The sequence below is a fragment of the Castor canadensis genome, chromosome 7, assembly GCF_047511655.1.
Source record: "Castor canadensis chromosome 7, mCasCan1.hap1v2, whole genome shotgun sequence".
Lineage (NCBI taxonomy): Eukaryota > Metazoa > Chordata > Mammalia > Rodentia > Castoridae > Castor > Castor canadensis.
Genome location: NC_133392.1, coordinates 146,278,994 through 146,292,297, shown reverse-complemented (window position 1 = coordinate 146,292,297; position 13,304 = coordinate 146,278,994). Strand labels below are relative to the sequence as shown.

Here is a 13,304-nt window from a genome sequence, read left to right as displayed (position 1 = left end):
CGGGCCCAGCCTCCTGCCAGGCCAGACACGCTGGTGTTACAGAGCGTGACCTTAGAGTCAGGCCACCTGGCTCCCCACCCAGCTTCGGCTCTGTCCTCCCTGCTGTGAGGCCTCGGGAAACTGTCTTGGCTTCTCTGAGCCTGGCTTTTCTGGTCTGGGGGCTCAGGCAGCCATTTGGGTGAATTAGGGTCCTCAGCCCACTCCCCATCAAATCTGCTTTCCTTTTGACCTCAGCAGGCCTGAGGCTGTGAGAACTGGTTTTTGTCATCTGTATCTTCTCCAGGGAAGATCTATGAAGTGTCGAGAGGTTCTGTCCAGGGCTTCCTCCCCAGCAACTCTGTGTCTATGCCAAAGATGTTCCCCTTCCCCTTGGCCTCTAGATCAGGCCTTCATCCCCCTCCACAGACCCAGTGCTGGAAACCACTGAGTAGTACATTGGACTGGGGGTAAGAACCATGGGCTTAAACCCAGCTCCATCCTTAACCATCTGTGTGACCTTGGTCCAGGGAAGCCTTCCCCCTGTGAGCCTCCATTTCTGCCTGGTACAATGTAGATGAGACCATGCTCTTGTAGGGGGCTGTGCAGTGAAGAAGAGGAGGCAAGCACCACACACAGCATGGTTCTGGTCCCCAGCAGAGGCAGGTGTGCCCCCTTCCCCACTCTTCCACTCTGCCCACTTTGGGATGGGCAAGGGTTGCACCATATGAGGACAGGAGAACATGGGGCATGGCTGATAGGGGGCCAGAAAGGTGGATTCAGCAGCTGGCCACCGCATGGCTGGATATGAAAGGTGCCGAATCCCTCTCCTTTGACTGATGACTTCTCTCCCTTGTTGCCTGAGGCACCAGACAACCACAGAGGCTGCAAGAACCTCTGGGAAAGGTGTTACAGGGCTTTCATTCAGACTAAGGTATAAATGACTGATAGGAAGTCCTTTAGGTGAGGATAAACTCACTGGAAACTGGAAGTAGATGGAAGGGACCCATCCTAAGGCTGAGGGAAGAGAGCTGGAGGCAGTTTTGGCCAGGCTGCCAGGGACCCCCACTTTCTGAGGCTTTACCTGGCCCTTGCACCTTATTAGTTGCTGGATTGGCCAGACTCTGGTTGTCTCACTGGCTCAGAACCAGCCTTGCCCAGCTGCTTCCAATGGCTGGCTTTCTCACACATCTCCACCTCTAGGCAGGGTGTTCCTGGAGGTCAGGGACCTCCTCTCTCTCAGTCACCACCTTGTCCCCAGTATCCTGGGCCTATACAAAGGAGACACCTGATAGATGCTGGCTGAAGCAATAAATTAATGAGCCCCTTCTGGTAGATCATGTCCTGGCCAGTGGAAACCAGCTCTGCACATCCTTGGTCTGTAGGTCTGTCGCCCCCATGCACCTCGATGGTCACACCCTTCCCTCCCCATCCCATCCCCTACCTGTCACAATCTACAGGATCCCATGAAAACGCCACCCCCACCAGGAAAGGGTGGATCCTGACTCTCTCTCTGAGAGCCCCACACACCGGCAGTGAGTACCTGGGTCTCCCCAGGGTGTGAATAATAAATGAATGACTTGTGGGGATGAAGGAGGGAGTGACAGAGCTTGTGAAGGAAAAAGAACACTGAGTGGGAAGCTGCTACCTGCACCCGTGGCCGAGTGGATGAATTCCCTCTATCTGCCTGCCAACCCTGACTCCTGTTTCCCAACCTCAGCTTCAGCATCGCCTCCTCTGAGAACCCCTCCTGCACTGCTGGTCCCATTTTAGCTTCTCCTTGCCTTGCACCCTTCTTTGGTATAGCACTTGTCACACTCCTGATGTTTTGAGCATCACTGAGGAACAACATGCTCCCTGCCTCAACCTTGTGCCAAACAGTCAACTCCTCCTGGCTGAGATCTGGCCGTTACCCATCTGAGCTCCCAGTACCTGGTGCACAGCAGGTGCTTAAGAGGTGTTTGTTGGATGTCTCAGGGAAGTGACCACCAAGGACCTGATGATCTGAGGAAGCAGCCCACCCCTCACTGGGCCTAGGAATCGGTGTCCTGGGCAGCTGGGCCAGCTGTTCCCAGACTCAGGAAGTCCTGACCCTGCAAGATCCTACAATTCTGTTCCCTCCAGCTGGGAAGGCTGAGCAACTCAGAATCCAAAAAAAAAAAAAGCTAATTAAGAAGCTTTGTGATTAAATGAAACTGAAAGTGTTTGTCCCCAAAGACAGGAGCGGAAATGAGGAATCCCCGTGCGAGTCCTGCCTGCAACCCATTTTCTCCTGCAGCAGGCAGGCCTGGGGAAGCCGCAGAGGTGTGAACCAGGAGGCAGCCCTGTCCTACTTTCTGTGCTGCCCGAGTAGCCCCAGGCCCTGGGAGGGCAGAGGACCAGTAGGCGCCAAAGCAGCCAGGTGGCCACCTGCTCATGTCTCATTGGTTCTTGCTGGTATGCTGGACACAACATCACTGTTACCTCATTCATGATCAAAGCAGTACCCTCTGCTGATGGGAGGGGAAACTGAGGCAGAGAAGTATGTGACCTGTCCACTCAGGGGTGAGTGAGGAGCAGGGATCCGAACCAGAGTTCTCTCTCTCTCTCTCCTTTTGCCTGGTACTCCTGCCTCCCAGTTTTTGCCAGGGGTGCTTCTGGGGTGACCAGTGAAAGAAGATAGGACCGTCTCTAGCATGAGGACTCCAGACCCAGGCGGCATGAGAACAGCAGGGCTGAGTACACAATGGCCAAGGTCCAGCTATGATGAGACATGACCCTACTCTGCCAGCCCTTCCCAGGGGCCTGGAGTGTATCTGCCATCAGGGAAATGGGTACTGGGCCATTCCGCCTTCACTGTGACTGATTAAAGGCCAGGCCCGGTGCTGGGGGCCAGGAATACAGAGAGTAACAAGATGCCCCAGAGGCTTCAGTCTTCACAAGGGAAAAGACAATCTCAGATACTAAGGGCCACAGAAAGGTCAGCAAAAGTCACTGGGGGCACTCAGGAGGGACCCACAGACAAGGCACAGGTGAGGCCTGTGTTCAGTGATAATTGAGCTGAGCCTTGACAGATGCCAGGAGATCACAGATACACACGTGATGAGAGTGGTCATTCTGGGCAGCAGGCACGGCAGCCTCAAAGGCCCTGGGTCAGAGACATGCGGCTGCATTCAAGGAAGAGAGAAGGGAGTGTGGCAGGAGCATCAGGGCAAAAGGGAGAGGGATGAGGAGCAGGTCAGTGAGGGAGGCAGGCCCCAGTTATGTCTGCCCTTCCAGTCTTCTGGAAGTGATGGGAAGGTTCTGGAATGATGTAGGTACCTGCAGCTCGCTGTGTGGAGAATAGACTGCAGGGCGACCCAGAGATACGGGGGAACACTGCAGAGGGCTCTCATGGGATACCAACTGAAAAATGATGATGGCATGAACTCAGGGCAGAGTTGGTAAGTAGACAGGTTCAGGCAACATTTTGAAGCTCAGAGACCCAGGACTATGGCAGGAGCCCTTCCAGGACAGGGGTGGATGTGGCACTGCTGGGCAGGGCTGCAGGACTAGGCAGGGCAGCTAAGCATGGCCAGGAGGTGTGCAGAGGGGCAATGGAGGCAGGAGGACAGGGTCCAGGAGAACCTGGGTGCAAGGAGAGAGCGGGAGAAAGAGGAGCCATTGGAGGTGTTAGAAGAGACATGACAGGAATGGGAGCTAAGCAAGGAGCCCCGTTTGTCCCTAGTGTCTCAGCCACCACCTCCTCCTCTTGGGGTCACCTGACCATCAGGGAAGGACAGACAGGTTGCGGGTAGTGAGATGTGTCTCTGACAAGTCCATGGCACTCTTACCTATCCCTTGGAATTGTCTCTGTGCCTGCAGTTGACCCCTTCTGTAGATGCTCCAGTCTTTGTGAAAGAGCCCTGCAAGCCTGCGGCCACCCACCCTCTCTCCTGCTCCCTTCGTTCTTCAGAAAGGTTTTGGAGGAACCTCCTCTTCATTTGCCTTTCCCAGCTCCCCAGCCTGCCCAGTGCCCAGAGCTGACTACCACTTTGCTGCGGGGTGCCGCTGATGCATGGGGTAGGCCATTTCCATCCATCTGCCTTCCCAAGGGACATGGCCTCTTTCCAGAGCTTCCTGGAGCACATGGCCATGCTCCCCACAGCTCCCCAAAAGCGTGAATAGAGTCATTGGCAGTGCAGGGGCCCTGACGTGGATGTCAGTGTTTATTTAACAGAAATGTCTGCCTGGTGGCCCCAAGGGGAAGGATTTTGCAGCCAGAGGAAGCAAGGAATGGGGATTGGGGATGAACTGTGAAGGTCCGTGCTGTGTTCAGGTTGTCGTCCAGTGTATCTGGAGAGAGGTTCTGTTCATGTATTCGTTCACCTTTGGGTTCATTTATTCATTTTGTGAACGTTGGTGAGGACTAGCATTGGTAACAATAATAGCGACCTTTATTAGTTCCTAATCGTGGCGGCAGGACTTGGCATGTGTGTGCTAATAACTGTGCTCATATTCTACCGAATATCCACAATCACCCAGTGTGGTACCCACTGGGATTATCCTACTTTAGAGATGAGAAAACCACAGCGGGGTGGGGACGAGGGGAGACAACACCCGTGCCTCACTGGCCCTAAGCCTCCAGGGAAGAACTCCCACTGAGGACTTCCCATCACCCAGCAGACTTTCATTATTGATCAACTGACAAACTCCAAAGAGGTGAGGTGGAAGGTGAAGCCTCTGAGCCTCTCCATGGTGCGAGGCATACCTGATCCAATTTTCTCTTCACAGTAGCCCTGAGGAATTGGTGTGTACCGCTCCATTTTCTGGAGTGTTAAACAGAGGCTCAGGGGAATGAAGGGTCATTCCCGAGGCCATGGTGCCGTGAAGTGGAAGATGACCTGATATTTGAAACTGCGTCCAACCCAGGCTCCATCCTGTGCCTTAAAAGAAAGGATTTGCGTGGGGTGATGCCTCACTCTCCTGAGGCACCTGTTGCACCAGCATTTATCTGTCATCTCCTCATATCATCAGGAACTTAAAACCTCCCACATCCAGAAATGGGCACCTGCCGGGTCTGCGGAATCCAACCTCCTTTTTGCACAGGGAGCAAATCCCGTGTTGTGCAGCGGCACCTAGTGGTCACTTCTTGTACTGCATCCAAGTCTTGGCATTTTTGAATAGTTGTATACTCATTTGTTTATGTCAATAGTTAGTGAGCGCCTACTGTGTGCTGAGCCTGTAAATCTGGATATGAATGGCGTGGCCCCCGCCCTTAGGGAGCACACATCCGTAGAAAAGATGGACATGTGTATCAGAACAATAGGTAGAAGAGGAGGTTTTGGACTTGCAGCCCCGGGCTGGGACACCTGGGAACTGTCCCCTACAGAGGTGGCACTTATGCTGAGTCTTGAATGATGAGTAGCAAACTGCCAGATAGGAGAGAAAAGAACATTTCAGACCTGCTTGCAAGAGCTCAGAGTGTTCAAGGAAGTGGGATTGCAGATCAAATATGGAACACAGGGGCTGGGGTGTAGCTCAGGAGAGCACTTGCCTAGCATGTGCGAGGCTCTGGGTTCCATCCCCAGTACTGAAAAAAATTAACTAATTAAATAAGATGCAAGACACAAGCTTAAACTTAAATTTAAACAACAATTTTTTGTATATGTCCCAAATATTGTGTGGACATACTTAAACTAAAAAATTTATTGTTTATCTGAAATTCAAATGTAATTGAACAACCTGTGTCTGTGTGGGCCAGATTAGGCAGCCATCTCAGAGAAGGAGGAAATAATTGGGGATGGCTGTAACCTAGAGGACATTAGGGATGTGGCAGGAGGAATTGACAGAGGGTGGAGGGTCAGGCAGAGAAGTCGACCTCCCCTGTAGGTGCTGGGGAGGGGCTCTGTACCGGGACCTTGTGGTTGGCATAGTGGAATAAAGTTCAGCCCGGTCCTCATGAGCTTACAGTCAAGGCGGGGGAGACATGCACCTGCGTGGCATACAAGTCCCCTTCCTATGGCACCCACAGCAAGTGCTCTGGGGCTCAGAGGAGGGGGAGGCACATCTGTGTGGGAAATCAAGGTGTCCTTCATGGAGGAGGCAGCAGATGACCTGGCTCAGGAAAAGTGACTTCTTGTCTGCCCCACACAACCCACCCCATCCTCCCAAGGGGAGCCTCACATTCCAAGCTCCTCCTGACCTTGCCTTGCACCTTCTGCTCCTTCTGCCAGGAAGGCCCTTCTTTGCCTAGGGGGCTCCAATTTGTTCTCTAGGGTTCCATTCCAGCTACCCCCCCCACACACACACACACTCTTTCTCCAGGGGAGCTTTTCCTGACTTTGCCTGTAATACTCCAGCCAGGCCAGGACTCGCCCCTCAGCTCATTGTGCCTACCACAGCACTGGGAGCACTTTGTGCCCATGGATTCATTTTGTCCTCAAACAAACCTTGAGGTAGCTGTTACTATCATCCCATTCTATAGCTGAAGGAGAAGAGACACAGCAGTTAAAGATCTTACCCTGGGTCACAGAGGTGATAAGCAGTAGAGCCAGCGTTCGAACCCAGGAAGTCGGGTGGGTCTTAGCTTCCACCCACAATGCCTCGTGACAACACTGCCTATCATTCAGGGGGCTCTGAGGACCCCAGGCCTCCTGTAACATAAACACAATCAGCATGTGTGATTAGGTGTGCGTTTCATGGAGAAAGGCTCATGGCTTCCATTACCTTCTCTAAGAGGCTCACAGTCTTCAGATGTTGAGATATCTGTACTGTTTGCTTTTCTGGACTGAGTTCTGAGGCCACAGCTTGTGCCTTAGTCCCCTGTGAGACCCCAGCACCCAGTCCAGGCCCAGTACAAGAGGGGACTTGGAGAAGGTCTGCAGAGTAGGTGACAGGTGCCTGAGCACGCATCACCTTCATGTATCCCTGCCACATCTGCACTCCCACTGCACAGCTGGATCTCTGTCCTTCCTCAGGCTCCTTGTGTCTCCCTGGGCAATGCTCAGGAGGCCAGAACTGGTGTTCTGTGTCTCTTAAAGGAGGGAACATCAGGTTCTGGGCATCCAAAGGCATGGGCATTAGAGATGACTCCATACAGAGCCTGGGTTTGAGCCCTAAAGCAGCCATCAGCTATGTCGTGTGATTTTGAGCCGTATTTTCGCTTTCTAGGCCTCAGTTCTCACCACACTCAGGTGTGATGAAGTTGAATAGGGGCTCTTCTACTTCCCCCTTCAAGGCATGGGGCAGGGAGGTGGTATAGAAGTAGTAAGGTGGGCCTCTCCCAGCTGTTTCCAAGCACTTAGTTCAGTCCTTAAAGCCTGCACCCAGTGGCCACTTGACATGTGTGTATGTGTCAGCTGCTGCTGAGATAATGCTGCAAAACGAACAATCCCCCAAAGGTCCTGGCACAAAACAGCAAGCAGCTGCTTTTCTTGTTGTGGACCTGTGCCTCTGGGTCACTAGTGTGACCTGTTTCAGCCTAGGAGTTGGAGTCAGGGTCTCCACATGTCTCTCATTCTGGAACCAGCTGTTACCTGGGTCAAGCCCCTCATGCACAGGAGCCAAGCCCACTTGCATGGTGCCCACTAGGATGTGCCAAAGTGGTAACATGGCTAAATCCAACATCTATGAGGCAGAGGAATCACTCTGCTCCTTCTGTGGGCTGCATTTCAGTCACATGGCACAGGTGTGGCAGTGTAATTCTGTTCCAAGGGAAGACCTGTCCCCAATGAGCTGGAGCAGCAGTGGGCAGTGGGCTCCTGGCCCCCTGTGGGCCACACCCTCACTAACCATCTTCTCTGTTCCCTGGCAGGAGTTAAGTGAGTTCAACGCCACAGCCATTAAAAGCCCCACCAACACGGCCACTGTGCAGGGCCTCAAAGCCGGCGCCATCTATGTCTTCCAGGTGCGGGCACGCACCGTGGCCGGCTACGGGCGCTACAGCGGCAAGATGTACTTCCAGACCATGACGGAAGGTGAGCAGAATCCATGGGGCAGGAGGAGGGCACGGGCTCCACAAACGGAGCAAATACAGGGCCGTATTCCTACGGAGCCTTTGTGTGACCTAGAAACGGCACACACACCCTTCCTTCTAGATGGCAGCGTCCCTTCCCTCCTGGGTAGAATTTTGTGCACTGTACAAACTTCTCAACCAGAAAGGTCCCAGACTCTTCCAATGCCATCATATCAGCCAGGCCTCTTCCTCTCCCAGGCCACTGGGGAGCTCAGACCTAACTTGCAGGGCCACTCTGAGCAAGTCACTTCCATTCCCTGCTCCAGATTTTTCTCATCTACAAAATGAGAATATTTGTAATACATCAGAGAGAGGAGACATATTTTATCCACACCCAGCTTCCCACCACTTGCAATGGGATTGAGAATTCTGAAGCCACCCCTAAACTCAGCAGGAAGAAGTTCTGGGATGGATTAGTGATGTCTGCCCTGGGCAAGGAATAGAGGTTGCAGCCTAGTGTTTGTGTGCTTCCAACCTGGGACTGCAGGGTCTCTGAAAACCATTTCTGCTTTAATGATCTGTGAGGAGCAACAGCTTTCAAAGAGTGGGACCTCTGAAGCCAGACAGATGGGGATTCCAGTGCTGATTCAGCCATAATGGTGTGACCCCAAACGTGTCACCTTACCTCTCTGACCCTCAGTTTTCTCATCCCTAAATGGGAGTGATAACAATTATGTCATTATCATCATCAAACAGGTTAGAAGGATGAGGGACCCAATCCAGTGTTGCTTTTAAGCTCCACAAATAGTTAGCCCTCACCAGGCAGTAGTTACACCCTAGTTGTCATGACCAATGGTCTAGGAGCCCTGTCGTCAGCCAGCTGGGCTCCAGGGCACCTTTCTTTACCTCTGGCTACACTCCAGCATCTGTTCTTAGCATCTACTCAGCCTCAGGGCCTGAGCCACAGCCTTTGTCTGTTTGAACCCTAAATTCTTGTCTGGGTCCCTAAATCCATAGAAACCCTCCCCAGGTGTCCACCCCTCTTCCGTCCAGTTTCCCTGCCTCATGACCAGCATTTTCACCTCCCATGTTGGTTGAGGTCACTAACTAGGGATTGGGGTACTGTCCCAAATTCCTTTCTTAATTCAACAAATGTGTGCTAGGTCCCTGCCACGTGCTAGGCTGTGTGTGGGCACTAAGGACGCCGAGCTGATCTCACCCTGACCTTGGGAGGCTCCTGTTCTGGTCAGGGAGGCAGAGAAGTAATAACAAAATGAAGAGCAAAGATGGGTGGGTGGCATGGAGAATGTATCAGGTGATATCTGAGAGCTGGGTCAGTGCAGAGTGTATTTTATGTTCTCTTATTTAAGCCCCCCGCCTTGGGTCAGGCAGACCTGAGTTCACAGGCTGGCTTGGATATCTTCCTAACTGTAGAACATCAGGCAAGTCATGACCTCATCAAGCTGAGTGTCCTCATCAGCAAAGATGGGGTCATCTTATGGAGTGTGTCCTAGGACTAAAAACATCACATGCCTGGCACAGCGAGTGACATATGACACTATAGTTAATATTCACTGAGTGTTAGCTCTGTGCCAGGTATTATTCTGAGGGCTTCACACACAATCCTATGAGCTGGGAACCATCATTCTCCCCATTTCATAGACAAGAGCACTGAGGCACAAGGAAGTAAGTGACTTGCCAGGGTTCCTTCAGCCAGCAAGTGGCCCTGTAAGGATTCACACCCAGGGAGCCTGGCTCCAGTCTGCTCTGAGCTGCCTCTTGGTGTACATCAGCTGTGTTTATTTCTGGTTGTCACATCAACATGGGAGCAAAGGTATCATTATGCCCACTTTCTAGATGAGAAACTGAGGATTCGAGCAGTTCATGAACCTGTCCAAGGTTCCCTGGAGGTAGTGGGTCATTTCTGCATGGACTTGTGACATATGCTCTCAGAAGCAGAGCAGAGCCTGGAGGTCCCTGGAGACCCAGCAGGGCGAAGGAGCAGGGGGCAGTGTAGGGAGCCCAGAGCCAGGCTGAGGCACCCGCTGTGCTCTCTCCCCAGCCGAGTACCAGACGAGCATCCAGGAGAAGCTGCCTCTCATCATTGGCTCCTCAGCTGCCGGCCTGGTCTTCCTCATTGCTGTGGTCGTCATCGTCATTGTGTGTAACAGGTGGGTGCTGTCCCCAAGCCAGCTCCTGAGGCCTTCCCACAGCTGCTGGGACAGGGAGGGAACCTCCGAGGCCCGTCCATCACAGGGGGGACATTGCCCTGGACAAGTCCACTATGGGTGGTGCACTGCGTGGGAAGGGACGTCCCAGAACAGTGGGCAAAGGTGACTGCAGGACACTCAAACTGCAGGGATGGTGAGTGGGGTGCAGATCACCCCACTAGTTTAGGCCCCATGGCTGAAGTGCTGGAAAAATGGTCAGAACTGAGACAGGATGGAGTGCTGGACACAGCATCAGAGTGGTCAGGACAGAGTGGACAAAGGCAGGAGGGTGGGGTCAGCTTTCTAATTTCCACTGGGCATAAGGCCAGAGAATGGCTTCAAGGGTCTGCCCACCCTCTCCCTATCACCTACTATGGCTTCCAGCTTCCTGGGTGCCTCCAGATGGCTCCAGCCCTTTGCTTTTGTTCCAGAAGACGGGGGTTTGAGCGTGCTGACTCGGAGTACACAGACAAGCTGCAGCACTACACCAGTGGCCACAGTACGTACACACCCCAGCCAGGCTGGCACCCTTGGGCCCTTTACTATCAGCTCCCCAGGGACCTCTCCAGTGTCTTCGAGCTCTTCCTGCCACACTGTAGCCAGACTGAATGTCAAGCAGGTCCCCAGATAAGCCAAGCTCCCTTTCACCCCTCAGCCTTTGCACCTGTGCCTCACTCTACACCCTCTCCCCTTCTCTTCCTGCACAGCTGTCACTCATCCCTCAGGCCCCCTCACCCACAAACTTCTCAGAGAAGCCCTCCTGGGCCCCACCACCCCATGTCTAGGCCCCCATCTGAGCTGGTATGGCCACCCTTACCAAGCTGCATTGTTGTGGTTGGTTCCTGGTCTCCTGCCATGATAGCAGGGCCCCTAGAGACCTGCAGTTGTCTTCCTGGCACCAGTGGGGCACCCAGCACAGAGCAGGCACATGTCTGTAGAATGAATGAGTGAATGAATGAATGATGACACCCAGGCTTCAACCCAGGAGGGAAGAAAGAAAAGCAGCTGGCCCCTTCCTCCCACTGGGGCTCCAACCCCATCCTTCCTCCTGACACTCTGGTGAAATGGTGATCCCATTTCCCCCACTGCCCTGTCCTACATCAGGCCAGGACTGGGGCACATGTGCCACACACACACACACACACACACACACACACACAACCCTAGAGCAGGGGACCAGGTGGGCCGCATGGGCCAGAGAGAAAAGCAGACCATGGATTCCTCCCTCCGTGTGACCTTGGCAGAACCAGTGATCAGGAAGTAGGGAGTTTGGGGGTATCAAGGAAGTTTAGACCTGACCTCAGCTTACTCAGCAAAAATGATTCCAAATGTTGCTTCCCAAACTATGCTCAGTGGCACCCCAGGGTTCCTTAGATGGCCACCTCCATGTGAGAAAGGTCCTCATTCCTCTCTCCTCTTTCGTCACACATCTGTGTTGGGCCTGCTGTGAACATCAGGCATTGTCCCAGGTGTTGAGGACACCAAAAACACAAATCAAATGCCCAGGCCTCTGCAGAACTTACATTCTAGTGGGAAGGGCAGGGAAGAACTAGACATAAAATAAGTGAATACAGAGCAGTGGATTGGGAACGGTGGGGGTCTGGGCTACAGTTTTAAGTGTGGGGAGTGAGGGTTGGCACCGAGAGGATTTTATTGGAACAAATAAAAGGGAACAGGGAAGGAGCTCCTCGGACATATCTGAGAGAAGGGCATTGCAGGCAGAGGGGACAGCCAGTGCAAAGGTCTTCAGGCTGGAACAGGCCTGATTAGTTTTAGGAACAGCAAAGAGGCCAGAGTTGCTGGAGCAGAGTGAGGGAAGGACTGGGCGGCAGGAGGGAGCTGCCACATGCAGATTCTTGTCAGCCAGACCGAGCCTTGGCTTTTATGCTGAGTGAAATGCGAAACCACAGAAGGTTCTGAGCAAAGAGGACTGGCACGCTCTGAGTCACAGTTCTGGCAGGTCCCTTCTCTGCGGTTTGGAGAAGGGACCAAAGGAGCCAAAGCAGGGACACCAGTGAGGTGGCAGTTGGAATAGTCAGGGTGGTTATAATGGTGGCTAGAACAGGTGGCATCAGAGGAAGTGGCAGGAAGTAGATGGATTGGGATATATTTTTACCACTAGATTCACTGTAGGACCAGAGGTGGGGTGTGCAAGGAAGATCAAAGCCTAAGAGTTACAGTTATGACAACTCAGACTCAGACAATTTGAAGGAGAAGTTCCTAGGCTTAGAAGTCATTTTGGACATAAATGTAAAACTAAGTAAGCCATTAAAATTTCCAGAAGATCCTGGAAGTAACAAGAGACAGGGCAATGGAAAGGGACTATCAAAGCCTAAAAACAACAAGAAGATCTCAGCAAAAAGACACATTTAACTGCCCGGAAGTAAAGATCCCTTTGTGTTAGGCATAAATCATAAATTATGTCCCTCCCTCCTACCCCAAGTAATAAGGTCAAGATCACAGATATGAGCAGACACACTGAGTACATCCTATGTGCCAAGAACTGTTTCCACGTTTAGCGTGTACGTGTCTGTTTAAGGCAAATGCCATTCGCTTTGTGTAAGGCACATGACTGCACAGCGGCTTGGGGAAGGAGCTGGGGTCTGAGCCCCTCAGCCTGGCTCCGATGCATGCGCTCCCAGCCACCCTGTGCTGTCCCCATCCTTCCGAGTCAGAATAAGGCAGGCGCACACTCCACCTCCTGGAGCCATTTGGGAGCATGGTTATTTGGAGCGAGAGTCGATAATAAGGAAACGGGTAAGGTTTATTTTTAAAATAGACACCAGGCTTTGTTCAAAGATCAATACATTTTAAGCCCAAGTTCTCACACCATGAGCCAAGCAAGACTTTGTTCTTTCCAAAGCAGTGTCACCTGTGATCCCAGATGTACCCAGCAACCCTGTGTGACCAGGACAGAGGAGAAAGCTGAGGCCCAGAGATGTATGTCACTGGCTCAGAGTCTTGTCTGGGGCTCATGTTTTCCATCAGCAGGTACTAAACGAGGACCAAGGGCTGCGGTGCCTGTTTGTGAAACCAGAGGGACTGACCTTGTTTCTCATCCCTGTCCTGCCACTGGCCAGCTGATGACCTTGTGGAGAGTATCAAACCTCTCTGAGTCTTGCATCTTTCTACAGGATGTAGCAGAAAAGATACTTCTCTCACAGAGTCATGAGGAATTAATGTTATTGTAATATTTATACTGT

At 52.5% G+C, this 13,304-nt stretch overlaps 1 protein-coding gene across 3 annotated transcripts in view; it reads left to right on the top strand.

Moving 5' to 3' along the window:
- Positions 1-13,304, top strand: part of Ephb2 (EPH receptor B2) — a 167,593-nt gene that overhangs the window by 142,311 nt on the left and 11,978 nt on the right. Inside the window, exons 7-9 of one of the 3 annotated variants that reach the window (XM_074081039.1) lie at positions 7,751-7,913; positions 9,954-10,062; positions 10,533-10,600. In XM_074081039.1, the coding sequence (XP_073937140.1) occupies positions 7,751-7,913; positions 9,954-10,062; positions 10,533-10,600 (340 nt within the window). The remainder of the gene's footprint in view (positions 1-7,750; positions 7,914-9,953; positions 10,063-10,532; positions 10,601-13,304) is intronic. The other 2 variants (XM_074081040.1, XM_074081038.1) reach the window with 2 other exon arrangements.